Source organism: Notolabrus celidotus, chromosome 13 (genome assembly GCF_009762535.1).
Source record: "Notolabrus celidotus isolate fNotCel1 chromosome 13, fNotCel1.pri, whole genome shotgun sequence".
NCBI lineage: Eukaryota > Metazoa > Chordata > Actinopteri > Labriformes > Labridae > Notolabrus > Notolabrus celidotus.
Genome location: NC_048284.1, coordinates 20,790,112 through 20,809,862, shown reverse-complemented (window position 1 = coordinate 20,809,862; position 19,751 = coordinate 20,790,112). Strand labels below are relative to the sequence as shown.

Genomic DNA, 19,751 nt, shown 5'->3' with positions numbered 1-19,751 from the left:
AGTGGAATAAGAATTCAGTTGAGAAACATTGAACCATTGAAAAAATTAAAATGATTCAGTTCAATTTATAAAAGGTCTTTGAATGCAAGAATGAACTTTTATAATATCCTTTAAACCTCCTGTGATTATGCATAATAGATTATTAACTCCCCCAAAGATTCCTCAACAAATGTACACATTAACCACAGTGTCCTCAGTCGTAGGCACTGCCTTGTTGATTCGTCGATATTTTACACAAATGTGTGTAATCACAGATAACTGCTCAAAACTTAACATCCAAACTATGGTGGGAAAAGTATTCAGATCATTAACTTAAGTCAAAGCAACAATACCTTAATGTAAAATACTGTTACGAATACAACTCAGAATAAACTAACAAAAGTCCTTGATGTTCATTTTGGTTTCTCACATTATTTTAAAAACATCTCAACAGCATTCTTGTATTGCATTTGGTAAAGGTGGTGTTAATTTTACAACCATAATTCCTAAAAATTTGGGAGGCAGTGTGAAATTGTATTAAAAAAATTGATAATTTGAAAATAATTTAAACCTTATATTTAATTTAATATACTGCAAAGACAACATATCGTATTTGAGTATCCAGAAAAAAACTATATAAGTCGTGTCAATTATTAATATTATTATATAAAATGATGAAACTGAGACATTTCATTCTTTTATAAAAATATATACACTACCGGTCAAAAGTTTATGAAACACCTTCTCATTCAAGGGTTTGTATTTATTTTAATCATTTGAAACACTGTAGATTAATACCAGAGACATCAAAACTATGACAGAACATATATGGAATTATTTAATTAACAAAAAGTGTTAAACAAACCAGAATATGTTTTGTATTTTAGATTCTGTAAAGTAGCCCCCTTTTTCCTTCATTACAGCTTTGTACACTCTTGGTATTCTCTCAGTCTGCTTCATGAAGTGGTCTCCTGGAATGGTTTCTAATTAACATGAGCCTTGTTAAGAGTTCATTTGTAGAATGACTTGCCTTCTTAATTTGTTTGAGACCATCAGTTGTGTTGTTCAGAGGTATGGTTAGTACACAATGGATAGCCCTATTTGACTACTGTTGTAATCAAGATTATGTCAAAACCAGATTATTTCATAGTTTTGATGTCTTCAGTATTAAACTGCGATGTCGAAAATAATTAAAATAAATAAAAAACATTGCATGAGAAGTAGTGTCCAAACTTTTGACTGGTAGCATATATATGTATATATAAATGCTCATTATAAACGTGGGGCCTGCAACAAAATCCCTCATGGCATGGCTCCCCCACCACTTAGCAATTTTGTTAGCATCCAAACTAATCCGCATCACACTACGAGAGGAGTCACAAGAGGGGACTGTGTTATTCCACTTAGAAAAAGTGCTTTTAGTCAATCAGCCTTCCCCATCAGAGCATCACGAGAATGGAACAACCTACCAACCTCTATCAGAGAGCTCAACACATACCGGTCATTTAGTTTTCATTTGAAGCAGCGGCTCATAAGCAACCAAATCTGTCAGCACAAAACACATCTCCCCCTACTGCTGCCACCTTGTGTCGGCCATCTGTGAATTTATCCTGTGTTTTTTCTTAACATACTGTTGCTTGCTTGTGTTGTCTATTCGTTGTGCTCACCTGTCGCTCAGTCTCTATGTTGCCTCATTTGAATTGCATGCAGCTAGTTTAACGATTGGCAGTCACTGCCACAATATGTACAGCACTGTTAAATGTTGTCCTGTTGTGTCTGCATGTGTCTTCTTTAACATTTCCTCATTGCTGCTTCCTGATTGTCTTTCTCCATGCACTTTATGTCCATGGACACTTTCTCAAAAACTGTCATATTATGTCCTTATGTTGCTTTTAGTCATTTTTAATCGTATGGTGCTATTTGTACTTTTCTTTTCTTATCTTCTTTGTTTTGTTTGTTTGTTTGTTTGTTTGTTTGTGTTTTGGTTTCTCCTCTACCTTCTTACTTTGATTTTATTTTACTCAATTTTATCTTTGTTTAATCTTGATCTTTTTGGGGAGCCTTTTTAACATCTGGCAAGGGACTACAGATGTAAACTAGCCTTTTGGCTAACTCTGGCATATTTACAGAAATGTTAATTAATATGCATGGTCCTTTTAGATAATAAATAAAATAATAAATAAACACAAAAAAAATGGGACAGAGACACATTTACCATTGTGGTATTTTATTGTGATGAAGGCAAACAACACAAACACTATTATTAGATTAATTAATTTCAATTCAGTTTCCATTCATGCGAAGCAAATTAATATAAGACTCAATAAAGGATTATCTAAATGTTTATGATGTTTTTAAAGTCATTCGGTTGCTCCTCACAACTCTTCCCCTGTCAGAAACTCACCCACCGCCGCACACATCATGTGACGGGGGCGTGGCCGAGAGTCCGGAAGTATAACGCTGCTACAAGTCACAAGGAAGGTAAAGTTTAAACTTTTACACAACTGTTGTCAACATTTAGGAAGGATTTACACTGACATATTAGCACGATAAACACTAGGTCGTGATACCGTTTCATATTCAGGGTCAAAATAATAATTTGTTCTCCGTGAAACAGGAGAGGAAAATCTTCCAGCTGTAATGCGACTCTGATTTAGGCTTAATGACTTTTCCACTGGCCTTATACTGGGGTCAGTGGTGAAGTAAAGTGTAAATAAACAACTTAAATCCTTATAAAGGCTCACAAGAAAGTGTTCATGTCTGTGCAGAACTCCATTGGACCGTGATTTCCGCATAGTTCTGTTCAGTTTCTGAAGTCTGTTAAAGGGACAAATACTCGCTCACAGACAGACAGACAACACTGACACCACTGAAGATATAATATGATATCAATGACTTATTCATGACACAGCAAACAGTAGTGCCGGATGGTCTCTGTTTGAAAGTTCCTTAGCAGATGGTTATTTGCATGTTCGTTGTGCCTGTAGTCCTCTTGAGCAAGAAGTGCAGGAAGTCTGCATGACTAACCTACAACAACAGTCATGTCTGACCCATCCTGCTTCACACTATGCTTCATGAACAGTATTAAATGAGAGCTAAATCTCAGTTCTTTATGGAAGTCATTAGTAGACATGCATCCAAATATTTCATTGACTTTGTTTTCTCATAATAACAAGTGATCTCCAACTTTTTTACAGGAGGTCTCAAGCTATATCTTGAGATAAGATAAGATATTCCTTTATTTCTCCCACAATGGGGACATTTACAGTGTTACAGCAGCACATTAGATATACTTTTAAAAGCAAACTCAAGACCTACCTTTTCAGTCTCGCTTTTAACTTAGCTTTATTTTTATTCTCAACAGTTTTATTTATTTATTTATTATTTAGTTCAAATATTAGTCACTTTTATTCTACTTGATTTATTTATGTACTTATTTATTTATTTTAAGTATAGAATCTTGTGTTCTTTTAATGGTTTAATATTTTAGTGTTCATTTCCTGTGTTGAGTTTTAACATCTTATTTTACCTCCAATGTTTCCTTATTGAGAAATCATGAGAGGGTTTCCTCAGTTCGTTCAGCAACTTCTTTTTTCTTTCTTTCTTTATTTTATTTTTATTGTTTTTATTACCATTATTGCATATATTGCACATATAAAGTGCTGTTTTTATGTTCAGCACTTTATGTTACAATGCCATTGTAGGAAAAGCGCTTTATAAATAAAGTCTGATAAGATAGTGCAGACAATAAAGAGCATATAAAATAGTAATTATTAAAGAATTGTAAGTAATTCAAAAGTAAATTAGCATGTTCTAAGAAAAGTATGGACAAAGCTAAATAAGTACATTTACAGTATATTTAGAAAACCAGTGATACAGTAAGAAATGTGCACAGAAGTAACATAGGTGAATAAAAACAATATACAGAACTTAGAATTACAATGCTAGTTCTCCCATGAAAAGCTAATTACAGTCTTCTTGAATTATTGACTTATTTTATGCAATCCCAGGACACCAAAGCTGGGTTCCCAAAATAAAAATGTACTGTATAAAACATGGACTCATGCTCAGTAACGTCACCCATAGGTTTCTGGAAAGGCATTTTGAAGCCCAACTATGGCAGATGCCCTGTCAACTGTGCCTCTAATTATACAAATGTATGCGTATCTCTTAGCCTTTATATTATGTTGAGGGTTGCATTATGGCTAACCCCCTCAGGCAGGGAGTCAACAGTTTTAAGATGTTGTTGAAGGTAATGAAGCAATGTCTTTAGTCAGGTTTTGCAGTGCTTTATCAAACTTGTTGAGCCCCAAATTCAAACTCAGTTTACACCTTTGGGTTAAAAAAAAAAGCACAAACTTTAAACTAGGCCTTATTATATAATTATCATACCAGCAAATGACTTCTCTGTTGTTTTGCAAAGCTGCTTTTGGGCAGTTTTATCTGCAGATTAACTCCAAGCTTTTTTGAATAAGATGTTTATCCAACATGTGAGGGGAAAATGTTTGGTTGTAAGCTCTGACCATTTCATGTTGATCACAAATGTGTGCATTGTAGAAACAAAACCGTACGACTTAAAACTATTATGAGTTAATGAGTCTTTATGGGGACAACAGTCTTGTGATAAGGCCAAGAAATGAAGGAAATCCTGCATACTTTTTTGATGTGAAGTAGAGAAGACTGTAGCAAGCAGAATAAAACTTGCTTCTTCTAAATGTGTCAGCCAGGAACACTCTTTATATTAGTTAATGTAGTATTAACCTCAAGAAGGGACAGTAACCTTCTTTCTCTGAAGAGAGCTGTATTATATTTTTACTCTTCAGACACTAACACCTTAAGGCGTGCACCGAGAGTATAAGAGCATAAGAACTAACCAGCTAAGAAAGGGACAAGGCTGAAAAACAATACTAGATGGCTGTGTGTGTTGGTTCCTTAGTTGCCACAGCTGTCGAACAGACATGACTCTGTAGTGGAAATCACTGCATGGGCTCAAAATCACTACCAAAAACTATTGCCTTTAAACACAGTTCATGGTTACATCTTCCAATGCAGGTCAAAACTGTACCATCATGTCATCAATGAATCAACTATCTATTAACTGATTGTTAAGAACACAAGTCTTTTTAAATTGAACTGAGGCAAAATGGAAAACTGTCCTGTGGTCTGACAAGTCAAGATTTGACCTTCTTTTTGGACATCATGGATGCAGCGTCCTCTGCTTTAAATAGGAGAGGGACCATCCGGCTTGTTATAAGCACAGTTTGAAAGCCAATAATCCGTGATGGTATAAGGATGCATAAGTGCTGATAGATTGGGTAGCTTGTACATCTGGGAAGGCAACGTTAGTAATGAACAGTACAGAGTTTGGAGCAACATATACTGCCACCCAGACAATGTATTTTTCTGGAAGACCCTGCATATTTCAGCAAAACAATACCAACTCACATTCTGTATAGCACCAAGGCTCGCCTGACAACAGCTGAAATGTTATATCAGGCTAGAATGGGACAACCTTTATATTTTCAGTACTCCAGAAACTGTCCTCCTCTGTTGCCCAATGTTGACAGTGTTTTTCTAAGAAGAGGTTGTGCAACACAAAGGTAAACATGTTTTTAAAATTGAATAGAGGGTTCAAATTATTTGCAGATAATCAAATTCTGTTTTTAATCCACATTATACACCGTGTCCAAACTATTTTGGAAGACTGGATTTTAAAGACAAGGGGTTTTCCACAGAATGATGAATGAATAAGAACTGTCCTTGAAATCGAAATGTCCTTCTCCAGATCCCCAAACTTTCACATTTGTAAATGATGTGCTGGAAGTTTATTCAGGCATTGCGTGGCATGGAGCTTGTCACCTTTACCCTGCAGTGTTTATGGTAGTGCCATCTCTATCTGACTCATTCTAAATAAAGCAACATGTTGTGTTGTTGTTTCCCCTCGCAGCTCTCCATCATGGCGTACCAGGCTGGGACCCCTCAGGAGCCCGGCGCTTTGGTTCACAGCATCAGCTCAAACATCCAGAAGATCACACTACTGAGTAATAAACACACACACTGTACTCACACAAACATCCAAATTACGCCCACTTCAGTGACTCAAGACTGAAGACACGTGGAGACTTCATAGTAATAATCTCTGATCTCTTCCTTCTTCTCCAGCCTCTGAACTGCAGAGAGCAGTGTCTCTGCTAGGGACCGAGCAGGACAGCAGCCAGCTACGACAGACTCTGTGAGTTGTTGGTACTTGCTAGAGTTTGCAAGATTCAAAAACAAGATGAAGACAAGTGTTAAAAAAAAGTAACAAAAGGCTTTAAACTATGTGTGTAAGGAGCCTGTCAAACAATCAATGATTCAAAGTCTTGTTTGGTTGATTCTGTTCTTACATTTCAAAGCAAATACAGCCCAGAGCCAGCATTGTCAACAGAACAAATCTATCGCTTATCACCTGAAAACAGGCTTTCATGATATCTGTGTCCATCACATCTCCTTTCAGCATTTTGTCTTCTCAATGTCTGACTAGAGTTTTTACTTCCACTGAATGAAACAAATACTGCTCATGATTCTCAGGCAACAGAAACAGCAGCAAGGCAACCAGCTAGCGAAGGAGACCGACAGATTGATCAAGGCATTCAGCGCACTTCCTGTTGGGGCCGATCAGGTACTAAACACAGGACCTGTTTTTACTCTAATTTGGTTCCACAGTGTTTCAATTTTTGGTTCCTTTTTTTTCTGTCGTGTGTGTGTGTTTTAGCGGCAGAGGAAGATACAGAAAGAGCGTCTACTGAACGACTTCTCCGCCGCCTTGAACAGCTTCCAGAAGATCCAGCGGCAGGCAGCTGACAAAGAGAGAGAGTTTGTGGCCAGAGTGAGAGCCAGCTCCAGGGTGTCGGTGAGTAATTGTGGATTACATGAGGTCAGTTTTTTAGACTACGTATTACATTGTACGTTAGTAAGGACAAATAATCCATATATATAGGTAAGTATACCTCAGCAACAGCTAAAGTCATTACCTAAAGTGTTGTGCTTTTGGTCTGTCTGTCTGTCTGTCCGTCTGTCCGTCTGTTGCAGACTTGTGAATGTGATTTCTCAGAAAAAGAAACTGGCAGGCATAGCTTCAAATTCAGCACAAATGTCCATTTCTACCCAAGGATGAGCTGGTATCACTTTGAATTCTCAAAATAATTTCTGACTAAAAGAAATTCAAAGAAAGATTTAGTGAAGACATTTTTTACCCAGACGGTCAGGGTCGCTGCGTCGTCCCTAGAGTCCCAAGTGAACTCTCATGAACACCAGGAGGATATCAATAACATTTGAATACCTTAGTTTGTTCTGTGGATAATTAGAATATCATACAGAGGGAGTAGGAGAGACATTTACTAGACTACAGTCTGGCCTTTAAAGTGGACCACTTTTTCACTCGAAACTACTCACTGAATGAACATCCACTGACTGTGTTGGACCTTTTGGATGTGTAGGAAACACTTTAATTTCTTTACATTAGATTCTGACTGATCATGTCAGCATGTCTAGAGATCTTAATGATCAAGGATGTTGCAGTGCTGTGTGTTAATAATGCACAGTGGCTCTCTAAACAGGAAGATACACAATGTTTAAGTGCCAAATAAGGGTTCCCACACATCCTGGGAAACCTGGAAAACCTGGAAAACACCTGGAAAATGGGAGACAAAGTAAAATGTCCTGGAAAATCCCATATAGTTCTGGAAAATTATTCCAACATGGCTGCGTGCGCCCTGATCCGATTAACAAAACACATCCCCATTCATTGAAAGTTGAGTGCACGCTGTGCTGGAAAAGACAGCGACACTGTGCAACTATTTTCACATTAGGATTAGGGTTAGGGTTGGGGTTATGATTAGGGTTAGGATTAGGGTTAGGGTTAGGGTTATGATTAGGGTTAGGGTTGGGGTTAGGATTAGGGTTCGGGTTAGGGTTGTGATTAGGGTTAGGATTAGGGTTAGGGTTAGGGTTAGGGTTATGATTAGGGTTAGGGTTGGGGTTAGGGTTAGGATTAGGGTTCGGGTAAGGGGTAGGATTAGGGTTAGGGTTAGGGTTAGGGTTAGGATTAGGGTTTGGGTTAGGATTAGGGTTAGGATTAGGGTTGGGGTTAGGATTAGGGTTAGGGTTATGATTAGGGTTAGGGTTAGGGTTAGGGTTGGGGTTAGGGTTAGGATTAGGGTTAGGATTAGGGTTGGGGTTAGGGTTATGATTAGGGTTAGGGTTAGGGTTGGGGTTAGGATTAGGGTTAGGGTTAGGATTAGGGTTATGGTTAGGATTAGGGTTAGGATTAGGGTTAGGGTTATGATTAGGGTTAGGATTAGGGTTAGGGTTAGGATTAGGGTTAGGATTAGGGTTAGGGTTAGGATTAGGGTTAGGGTTAGGGTTGGGGTTAGGGTTAGGATTAGGTTTGGGGTTAGGGTTAGGGGTAGGATTAGGGTTAGGGTTAGGGTTAGGATTAGGGTTAGGATTAGGGTTAGGGTTAGGGTTGTGATTAGGGTTAGGGTTAGGATTAGGGTCAGGGTTAGGATTAGGGTTAGGGTTAGGATTAGGGTTAGGGTTAGGATTGGGATTAGGGTTAGGGTTAGGGTTAGGATTAGGGTTAGGGTTAGGATTAGGGTTAGGATTAGGATTAGGGTTAGGGTTAGGATTGGGATTAGGGTTAGGGTTAGGTTTAGGATTAGGATTAGGATTAGGGTTAGGGTTAGGGTTAGGATTAGGGTTAGAGCCAGAACCAAACTCATGCAAACAGAACCACAACCAAACTCAAACAAACAGAATCAGAACCAAACTCAAGCAAACCGAACCAGAACCGAACCAGAACCGAACCAGAACCGAACCAGAACCGAACCAGACCCGAATCAGAACCGAACCAGAACCGTACCAGAACCGAACCAGAACTGAACCAGAACCGAACCAGAACTGAACCAGAACCGTACCGAACCAGAACCGTACCAGAACCAAACCAGAACCGAACTAGAACCGAACCAGAACCGAACCAAAACCGAACCAGAACCGAACCAGACCGAACCAGAACCGAACCAGAACCGAACAGAACCAAACCAGAACCGAACAGAACTGAACCAGAACCGAACCAGAACCGAACCAGAACCGAACCAGAACCGAACAGAACCGAACAGAACTGAACCAGAACCGAACCAAACCAGAACCAAACTCATGCAAACAGAACCAAACTGGATCAAACAAAAATCAGATGCCTCAGCTTGGATGGGTTGATCCGATTTCTCCTCTCAGTGAGTATTTGTCCGGTCTTCAAGAAGACTCTCTGAAGGTACAGATGTAGCCAGGATACACAGCCTCCCCTTCATCACCTGTAGGGTTAGGGTTAGGGTTGTGATTAGGGTTAGGATTAGGGTTAGGATTAAGGTTAGGGTTAGGATTAGGGTTAGGGTTGTGATTAGGGTTAGGATTAGGGTTAGGATTAAGGTTAGGGTTAGGATTAGGGTTAGGGTTAGGATTAGGGTTAGGATTAGGGTTAGGGTTAGGATTCGGGTTAGGGTTATAATTAGGGTTAGGATTAGGGTTAGGGTTAGGGTTGGGGTTAGGATTAGGGTTAGGATTAGGGTTAGGATTAGGGTTAGGATTAGGGTTGGGGTTAGAGTTAGGATCAGGGTTAGGGTTAGGATTAGGGTTGGGGTTGTGATAAGGATGAGGATTAGGGTTAGGATTAGGGTTAGGTTTAGGATTAGGGTTAGGATTAGGGTTAGGATTAGGTTTGGGGTTAGGATTAGGGTTAGGGTTAGGGTTAGGATTAGGGTTAGGATTAGGGTTGGGGTTAGGATTAGGGATAGGGTTGGGGTTAGGATTAGGATTAGGGTTAGGATTAGGGTTAGGATTAGGGTTAGGATTAGGGTTAGGGTTAGGATTAGGGTTAGGATTAGGGTTAGGGTTAGGGTTGGGGTTAGGGTTAGGATTAGGGTTGGGGTTAGGGTTAGGATCAGGGTTAGGGTTAGGATTAGGGTTGGGGTTGTGATTAGGATGAGGATAAGGGTTAGGATTAGGGTTAGGGTTGTGATTAGGGTTAGGATTAGGGTTAGGATTAGGGTTAGGGTTAGGATTAGGGTTAGGGTTAGGATTAGGGTTAGGCTTAGGGTTAGGGTTAGGATTAGGGTTAGGATTAGGGTTAGGGTTAGGGTTAGGATTAGGGTTAGGATTAGGGTTGGGGTTAGGATTAGGGTTAGGATTAGGGTTAGGATTAGGGTTAGGGTTAGGGTTGGGGTTAGGGTTAGGATCAGGGTTAGGGTAAGGATTAGGGTTGGGGTTGTGATTAGGATGAGGATTAGGGTTAGGGTTAGGACTATGGTTAGGGTTAGGATTAGGGTTAGGATTAGGGTTAGGGTTAGGATTAGGGTTAGGGTTGGGGTTAGGATTAGGGTTAGGATTAGGGTTAGGGTTAGGATTCGGGTTAGGGTTATAATTAGGGTTAGGGTTAGGGTTGGGGTTAGGGTTAGGATCAGGGTTAGGGTTAGGATTAGGGTTGGGGTTAGGATTAGGGTTAGGGGTAGGGTTAGGGTTAGGGTTAGGGTTAGGGTTAGGATTAGGGTTAGGGTTTGGGTTAGGATTAGGGTTAGGGTTAGGGTTAGGGTTAGGATTAGGGTTAGGGTTAGGGTTAGGATTAGGGTTAGGGTTGGGGTTAGGGTTAGGGTTAGGGTTAGGATTAGGTTTGGGGTTAGGGTTAGGATTAGGGTTTTGATTAGGGTTAGGGTTGTGATTAGGGTTAGGGCTAGGATAAGGGTTAGGGTTGGGGTTAGGGTTAGGATTAGGGTAAGGGTTAGGATTAGGTTTGGGGTTAGGGTTAGGATTAGGGGTAGGGTTAGGATTAGAGTTAGGGTTAGGATTAGGGTTAGGCTTAGGGTTGTGATTAGGGTTAGGGTTGTGATTAGGATGAGGATAAGGGTTAGGGTTAGGATTAGGGTTAGGGTTAGGATTAGGGTTATGATTAGGGTTAGGATTAGGGTTGGGGTTAGGATTAGGGTTAGGATTAGGGTTAGGGTTACGGTTAGGATTAGGGTAAGGGTTAGGAACCAGAACCAAACTCATGCAAACAGAACCAGAACCAAACTCAAACAAACAGAACCAGAACCAAACTCAAGCAAACCAAACCAGAACCGAACCAGAACCGAACCAGAACCGAACCAGAACCGAACCAGAACTGTACCAGAACTTAACCAGAACTGAACCAGAACCATACCAGAACCGTACCGAACCAGAACCGTACCGAACCAGAACCGTACCGAACCAGAACCGTACCAGACCCGTACCAGACCCGAACCAGAACCGAACTAGAACCGAACCAGACCGAACCAGAACCGAACCAGAACGGAACCAGAACCGAACAGAACCGAACCAGAACCGAACCAGAACCGAACGGAACCGAACCAGAACCGAACCAGAACCAAACCAGAACCGAACAGAACCGAACCAGAACCTAACCAGAATCGAACCAAACCAGAACCAAACTCAAGCAAACAGAACCAAACTGGATCAAACAAAAAACAGATGCCTCAGCTTGGATGGGCTGATCCGATTTCTCCTCTCAGTGAGTATTTGTCCGGTCTTCAAGAAGGCTCTCTGAAGGTACAGATGTAGCCAGGATACACAGCCTCCCCTTCATCACCTATAGGGTTAGGGTTAGGATTAGGGTTAGAACTAGAACTAAACTTAAGCAAAAAGAGCCAGAACCAAACTCATGCAAACAGAACCAAACTCAAACAAACATAACCAGAACCAAACTCAAGCAAACCCAACCAGAATCGAACCAGAACCGAACCAGAACCGAACCAGAACCGAACCAGAACCGAACCAGAACCGAACCAGACCCGAATCAGAACCGAACCAGAACTGTACCAGAACCGAACCCGAACTTGAACCGAACAGAACCGAACCAGAATCGAACCAAACCAGAACCAAACTCAAGCAAACAAAACCAGAACCAAACTCAAGCAAAGCATCGGCTCTCAGAGCTGCAGCTTTTGATCATGACACGTGCTTAATCCGTGTTACAATTATGAGGGGACCTTGGACAGTTTTCTCACCTGTAAGGGGTCCCTGGCTCCAAAAAGTTTGAGAACCCCTGCTCTAGCTAGTAGGAGTCCAAATCCTGATAGTGAAAAAAAATGGAACAAAAAGAGCGACACAGCTGCACAGAAACTCCACGTTGTAGACATTGCTGATCATAATAGACATCGCCATGCAGGAAGACAGTTTACATTTTTTTAAACCTCTGAGAGATCTTGAAATACAGAGTCTTTACACCGGTGCGATTTTTTCAGAGTTTACGGTAACTCAAATAAAAAAATGTGACATTTGCTTTGTTTTATATCGACCACTTAGCAGGATGAATATCAGGATTAAGCAGGTATATTTTGAGTCTGAGTTGAGTTGAGAAACATTTGCGGCTATTTTTGTCATTCAGTTCTATTTAGTTCATTAATGCACTGATCATCTGATCATTATTATTATTTAATTATTTCAGTAAGGCAGCTTCCTGATTCCTTTGCTGGTGCATTTGTTTTTTTCTTAGCTCATTTTATATTTTTTGAGAAAAGAGAAAGCTGAGATGTTGCCCATCATTGTTACTTGGTTGCACTAATAAAGTGAAGTGCTGTACAGCTGTGGTTGCATTATTCCATTACCAATTTGCCATAATTTTTAAGTATGTAAGAGATGATTTCATTGATAGCCATAGACTACATGTCTTTCAATGTAGACTTCCACTGAGAGGAACATATTAGACTATTTAGGAACTAAATTAGGAACTAAATTAGGAACTAAATTTAGACGGTCATACCAGCTTGATCATCACTGAAAATGTCCTGGAAAATGATCTCTGGAAAAGAGTGGGAACCCTGTAAATGAACTCAGAAATACCTGCAACCAACCCGTTAATAATCAGAGTTTTATCTAACCATATATCACGGACCCAGTGGTTGAGTCACTTTGGTTGCTAATATCACCATTAGCTTGCTAACCGTAATGTCATCAACCGTCCAAGTAACTTTAGCATATCACTATTTTTTCTGAGAGCATACTGGATGGATGTCTATTAGAGTTTGATATTTTTTTTGCCTTCTCCTCAATGCCTCTTATACATATCCAACATGTTGCACTGCTCTTCCAATCTATGAGAGCAAACACATGATTAGTGTCACCTCTTTAAGCATCTTGGTAAGAACTGTTGCTGAACAAGACAGCACATAAACACCCATTCAGGTGAACACACATGCCAGCACTTGCTTAAAAGCACTTGGACCTGAATAAATGATTAGGGCCTTATATTTATTATTTAATTATTTTTTCAGTTTTTTTTTTAATAGTCTGTATAAATAAATAAGTCAGAGTGCTCCTGCTCGAGTCTAAGTCGAGTCACAAGTCCTGAATAATCCGAGTCCTGGACTTGAGTTCTGCAACGCTGATTAGTTGGATGTGAGGCCCCCAGCAGAGAGAGGGGATAGTTGGGTTCAAGTTCGTGAAAAGATAAGGGGGGCCATCTCCTCGACAAATATTGTAACATACACAACTCTGTAATGATGCACTAGTTTAACCTTTTGCCTGACTCAAACTGAGAGGACATCATGTAAAGCAAAACAGCATGAGTGCACAGACTCTGTGGCCCATTTATACTCTTACTTATATTTTTCAAAGTTCACTGAGCTGATGTTGTCTGAATCAAATTTGGGAGGTACCTCTATTTCAGTGTGAATCAATAACATAACACACAGAGGCTGCAAATTTTTAGCGCAAACAGAAAGTGCTACATAAGTTTCACTGTGTTTTTGTTTTTATGTGTGATGTTGAGGTTCTTTAAACAGCTTCTCATTTTCTTACTGATTAAAAATGTATGCATGGGAAGGCTCTAATGAGGCTTTGTTTTTGTTGTCGGTGCCTCTAATGAAGTGGGGTATTCATGTAAATTTAAGGTTGCACACACTGTAGCTCTCATATAACTGTGCTGACTGTTTCAGACACAGTTATCCTGGAGAGAGCCCGCTTTCTTGGCAACTCCATCCCCTCAACACTTATCTCACGGCACAAAAAATAATTATTTGTTCACTGATAAGCAGGAACTGTTTGTTTCTGCTGTGATTGGTTCCAAAAATCTTGGCTTGGGAATTAAGGTTACAGGTTTTATTTGTTCTTTGAACTCATGTATTTATCTTTCTGTTCTCTGCTGCAATCATTTTGTATTTTATATTGTATACAGTATTTAATGAGTTGTACGATTATGGGCTCGTTACATTTTAAACTACTATATATCTATACTGGCTGTAAAGATTGTCCTCTGGTGAGTATTTGCGAACACAAGCACGATGTGTTTATTTAAACCTCTTTATTTCTTTAACAGGGAGGACAGCCCGATGACAGCTTTGGAAATGTTTCTATTTTCCACAGGTAGTTTTTCTATTTACGATCATAATAACAATTCCTGTAATTGTCATGACTGTGGCTTATCCTCATTATTTCCTCCTGCAGTGACTCTCAGGTGCAGGCACAGGCGGAGGCCATCACCGAAGAAGACCTAAGGCTGATCCAGGAGAGAGAGTCGTCCATCAGGCAGTTGGAGGTAAAGTACATGATCACCAAAATGTACAGTTTGTCAGTGACTCATTGTTTTTGTAACTCACCACTAAGTCAGTGCTGTCTTTATTTTGTATGAATCAGTCTGATATCACAGATATCAATGACATCTTCAAAGACCTGGGGATGATGGTGCACGAGCAGGGGGACATGATCGGTGAGTTATTGTCACCTGTTAGTGGATAACTAGTCTGTTTCTGCAGTAATCTAACACCTCAAACATTTATGTTCCTGAATGGCACAATATATTTCTGTAATTCATGCCGCACGTACTATCTAATACACTTGCTTTGTTACCATTTACAGTGTAGGAAATGCCAACAAAAAAGCCTAGAAATGAAGAATCAATGCAAGGATTTTATTCCAAATTTGATTTACCCCCTAAAATGATCAACTTGCTTATTATTCTGAAACAGCAGGCTACATACAATGACTGTTATTAGCAGATTCTGTTAAAGATTTGAATAAAGGGGGCAGTGCTCCAAAATGTAACAATAGTTTAAGTGTTATTTAAACTAATGCTCATTGTTCTTGAATTAGTGCTTTTTTTTTTTTTTTTTTTTAAATCTCTGTATGGGTTTTTTTCTTTTTCCACATACAAATTGCAAGTCTGAGACATTATTATCCATGCCTCAAACTAACATACAAAAAAAAATGTATGAATCAAAACAAAAGGCTATACAAAACACAAGTAAAATAAAATAAAATACAAAAACAATAACATAAAAATTTGATTTAAATAGTAATAATACTACAACAATACAAAAATACAACTTGGAGGATGTCAAGTGTCCTAGATTTTGCTAAGTTATTATTTTTTCATGGGGTGATTTTTGTTATAGTGGTCTATAAACGGCTGCCATATTGAGTAAAACATATTTATTTTTCCTCTCAGGGTGAATATTTTTTTCTCTAATTGCAAATGCTTCATTACATCATTCATTAGAGCTAGATAAATTGGAGGTTTTTTTTGTTTCCAGTTCAGCAGAATTATTCTTCTTGCTAACAGCGTCACAAAGCATATCACATTCTTTTGGTTGTTTGATAAAGAGAGCTCCGTAGCATCTGTCCCAACCCCAAACATTGCAAGAACTGGGTCTGGTTTGATATGTTTATGAATTAGTGCTTTTGATGCTCTTCTTCAGGCATCACAGGACTTTTAAAAAGCCAGCTCCCCTTTTTCCAGGTTAGGATTCCTTCAGTGCACTGTGCAAGGTCTATTGGTCATTTTAATTATATTATATTAATTTAAATTTAGTATAGCAGCTCACAGCCTTAGATTTCATTAGTGTCAACTGTCAAACAGGTATCAGAGAGGTACTCATGTCAGCCAGTGCTCAAGTGTCGCTCTTGAAAACGTCTAGGAGGGAAAATATCCTCTGCTGTCTTTCATCTTGCTGAATGTAAATTTGTGTCTCCCTGTACAGACAGTATAGAAGCCAACGTGGAGACTGCAGACGTACATGTCCAGAGCGCCACACAGCAACTGGCTCGTGCTGCGGAGTATCAGGTAAAACTCAACAGGACAGACAGAATAAGTGACAGAAGTGAGGAATGACAGATACAAAAAAAAGGGACAAAGCAGTGATTCCCAAACTGTGGGGTACACCCTCCAGAGGGGGCCTGGAGTTATGACTCCAGGGGGGCGATGTCAAGTTCTGGATAATGGATGTTTTACTGTTACCACTGGATTAAAGCATGCTTTGGTTTTTCTAAATAACACCGATGCAGGCACAATGGCAGGAAAAAATAGTATCATAGTGGAGTAATTTCGGAACAACAACAACACGGATTGGACCCCCTCCCTCCTCTCTCCATTAGGTATTTACAGAGCAGAGCAACACTAATCAAAGAGCAGCAGCTCCTCCTCACACTGCAGGGATTTGCATCTCTGTTACAACGAGTCTACCTGCTTGAAAGTGTGTTTCAATCCAATCCAAGATGAATACGATCTACGACTGTAGTTAAAAACTTAACTCTGAAACAGCCATGTCAGGAAACAGCATATTGTCGTCTGCCCTGCAGTAAAAGTTTGGGAACCGCTGGATTGATGAGAGAGGAGGAATTTAAATGTTAGAGAGAAGTGAGCTGCTGGGCCAACAAAGTGTCAGAGTGTGTGTAAATGAGTGCTCCACCTCCTTTACAAGGACCCCCTTGTTTCACAAAGGTTCTTAGTCAGCTCGCTCTGGTAATTCAGGCAGAGAGAAGGAGGCGTAAAGAGAGAAATAAAAAAAAAAGCTGAGTCACAAGGTGAGCTGATTCATTCAGTGGCTGTGAGTCACTTCAAATGATCAGCTGTCCTGAGTAACACTATCAAATCACACGTCATACTTATTTATCACAAAGAAAAACCACCTTCTGCTTTGTTTCTCTTCTTCCAGCGGAGCTCCAGGAAGAAGATATGCATCCTCATGATAGTGTTGGCTGTAGCTGCGATTATTATTGGAATTATCACCTGGCAGGCTCTCAAAAATTGAGGGCTTCTTCTGCCTCCTCTTGTCCTCCACCTCTTCTCCTGTTAATTCATCAGCATGAGAACAAAGGGTGAGGCATCATCTTCTCTTCACCTCATCCTCCCTAGTTATAGAGATTGTAGATAGCAGAGATCCTCACTGACAGGACTGCACACTCCCGCACTGTAAAAATCATAACAAGCGCTGATATTTCCATCAATTTAATCAGCTATATTTCAATTATTTTAGTTATAGACAAAAGACAATGCAATACACAAATTGTATCAATGCTGCCTTTTGATTGCTGTTGACTTTTGACAGTCAGATCAGATTGAGAGACAGTTCACACAAACTTCCAGGTGTAATGAAGCAGCCCTCAGATCCTTCTCTTTAAAGCAGCAGCTTTTTATAGTTCATTTTATGGAAAGCCTCTGGAAAAAAGTCAATGATTACCTTCTTGACAACTGTGAGGTCAGCAGTCTTCTTCCTGATTATGGTTTATATGTGCTAGACGGAGAGATACTCAGAATCTTTTGAGTTTTTTTATTGTATTTTTTTCAGCTGTAGGCCATAATAATTATTAAAATTAAATAGGAAATGCTTCAAAATGTTTTAGTTTATGTGTAATGAGTGTAGAATATATTACATTGTCTTAGAAAAGTGATGGAATATATTGAACTTTTTTATGATATTCTAAATTGTTAAGACCTTATTTTCTAACTTGTAAAATCAGTTTTGTATGAATCAAGAGTTACTGTACATATATATTTTAAAACTTGCAGTAAGGATGAAACACTCCACCTTGAACCAATCATTTGAGCTAAACACAAGAATTTGTCATTACTGTAAGGAGATGGTGTGTTTCTTTGGGGCTGAACGAATCGCTTGGAAAGGACATTAAATCACCTGACTCTTTGTTGATGATTGCACACATTAAGAGCAATTTGTAGATAGTGCAGATGAAGGACAAGTTATAGTCTGATATCTATTTTATGTTTTCTTTTGATAATTTTGTTTCATTTTCTGGTTAGATTACATGTTAAAGGTACCATAGCCATGTCAGCTAGTTCAGCGTGGAAGTCAAATCACCTTTTGTGCTTTCTTCTCCGAGCCATTTTTACTGGAAAGATCATTACCTGTATATAAAGATAGACAATGCATCTTACAAAAATGTAGCCAAACTACCCTCCGGGACAGGCAATGTAAAGACAACATTTTCTTTTTCCTATTTCGCCAATCAAAACACACATTCAACTTTCAACAGCAAAGACACCTGAGGTCAGCACAGTCCAGGGCGTACCAGATTTTAGTGTCAAAAGCAGAAAATTAAGGTTATGGAAAGTTAAATGATTCCTTTGTTTCAGTATGTTCTGTTTAGTGAAGTGCACACTGACATTACTAACAATCAATTAAAAGCAAACTTCTTCTAAAAGTGAACAGTTTTGACTGACGGGGGGATGTCAATCTATCTAAAAAAAGGGTCTCAAGGAAAAAGGGTAACGCAAAAAATATAAATGTTTGCTTTTCATCTTTTCAATACAGTCACAAATCACACAGCTGTGGCAGCAAATCTCTTTAAAATTTACATTAACTGAGAGAAAAGAAAGGAGACCCACCCACCCAAACCCCACAGACTTGATTGTGTTCATTATTAAAGAGCGTATGCTGCGATTACAACGGATTCCCGACTAAACAAAAAGATGTCCAAGTTTTTTTTAAGTTATCCGAGTTATGAACAACAAGTGTAAGTGGGACATTTTTGAATCTTAATTCAGAGTTGCTACAGCATCCAAAGGTCACCTTGATGAATAATCACAGACAAGTGATCAAACATGAAGCACTCCTTTTTATTGAACTCCATTTCACAAGCAACACATAGCGAATACACTGCTCTGACCCTTATCGTGTTATTTCATGTGCATTGCAAGGTGCATCAGCTGTTGGCTGTGTTCCTCGCTCCAAGATCAGAATAATATCCCATGATTTTTGAATGTATACCTCTCAGGAAGTCCCCTAAATTGTAGGGTTCTAAATGTCTATTGAAGTGTTCTGATTCTTGTGAATATTTTACCAAATTCAAAGTTGTCCAAAGTACAGTGAGTCAATGCAGACACTAATGATCGTTTGCTTTAGCTCTTTGACTAAAATGTAAGTGATCATCACATTTATTTTTGAATACTGCAATTTAGCTGCCGACATTATGCATGTGATAACTAACCTGATTGTACTGAACCTAAAATTAGAAGAGTGATTTTATTTCTGAAGGCAAAAAATGTTTTAAAATGCTGTTGGATGTGTCAAATAAATTGTAATTCTTATCTTAATTTTGAATTCACAACTTTCAAATTGTTTTTGTCCACAGAGGTAAGTAGTCTGTAAATATTATTTTGGGGTAAAAATGTATTTTATGGGCTTATTTTTATCAAAATATCACACATACTGCTTCCTTGGTTCCAACCTATTTCATGTAGAAACAGATTATTGGTTCAAGTATCAGCAGCTTGTGTAGGAGTCAGTGGACAGAACACTCAACTTCACATTTTGCTCTTATTATTATTTATTTTTTTGTTATATTTTTGGGGCTTTTTGCCTTTATTCGATAGGACAGCTGAAGAAAGATAGGAAATGTGGGGAGTGGAGAGCGGGGGAAGACATGCAGGAAATGGTCACGGCCCAGAATCGTACTGGTGACCCCTGCAACGA

At 39.2% G+C, this 19,751-nt stretch overlaps 1 protein-coding gene across 1 annotated transcript; it reads left to right on the top strand.

The window, feature by feature from the left end:
• The first annotated feature begins 2,360 nt into the window (after window positions 1-2,360).
• Window positions 2,361-19,379, top strand: stx7l (syntaxin 7-like). Its single transcript, XM_034700127.1, has 10 exons — window positions 2,361-2,460; window positions 5,927-6,020; window positions 6,142-6,211; window positions 6,550-6,640; window positions 6,734-6,871; window positions 14,363-14,409; window positions 14,491-14,581; window positions 14,680-14,752; window positions 16,023-16,105; window positions 16,977-19,379. Exons 2-10 carry the CDS (start codon window positions 5,936-5,938, stop codon window positions 17,070-17,072), a joined length of 774 nt encoding a protein of 257 aa, XP_034556018.1. The 5' UTR covers window positions 2,361-2,460; window positions 5,927-5,935; the 3' UTR covers window positions 17,073-19,379.
• The last annotated feature ends 372 nt before the right edge of the window (window positions 19,380-19,751 follow it).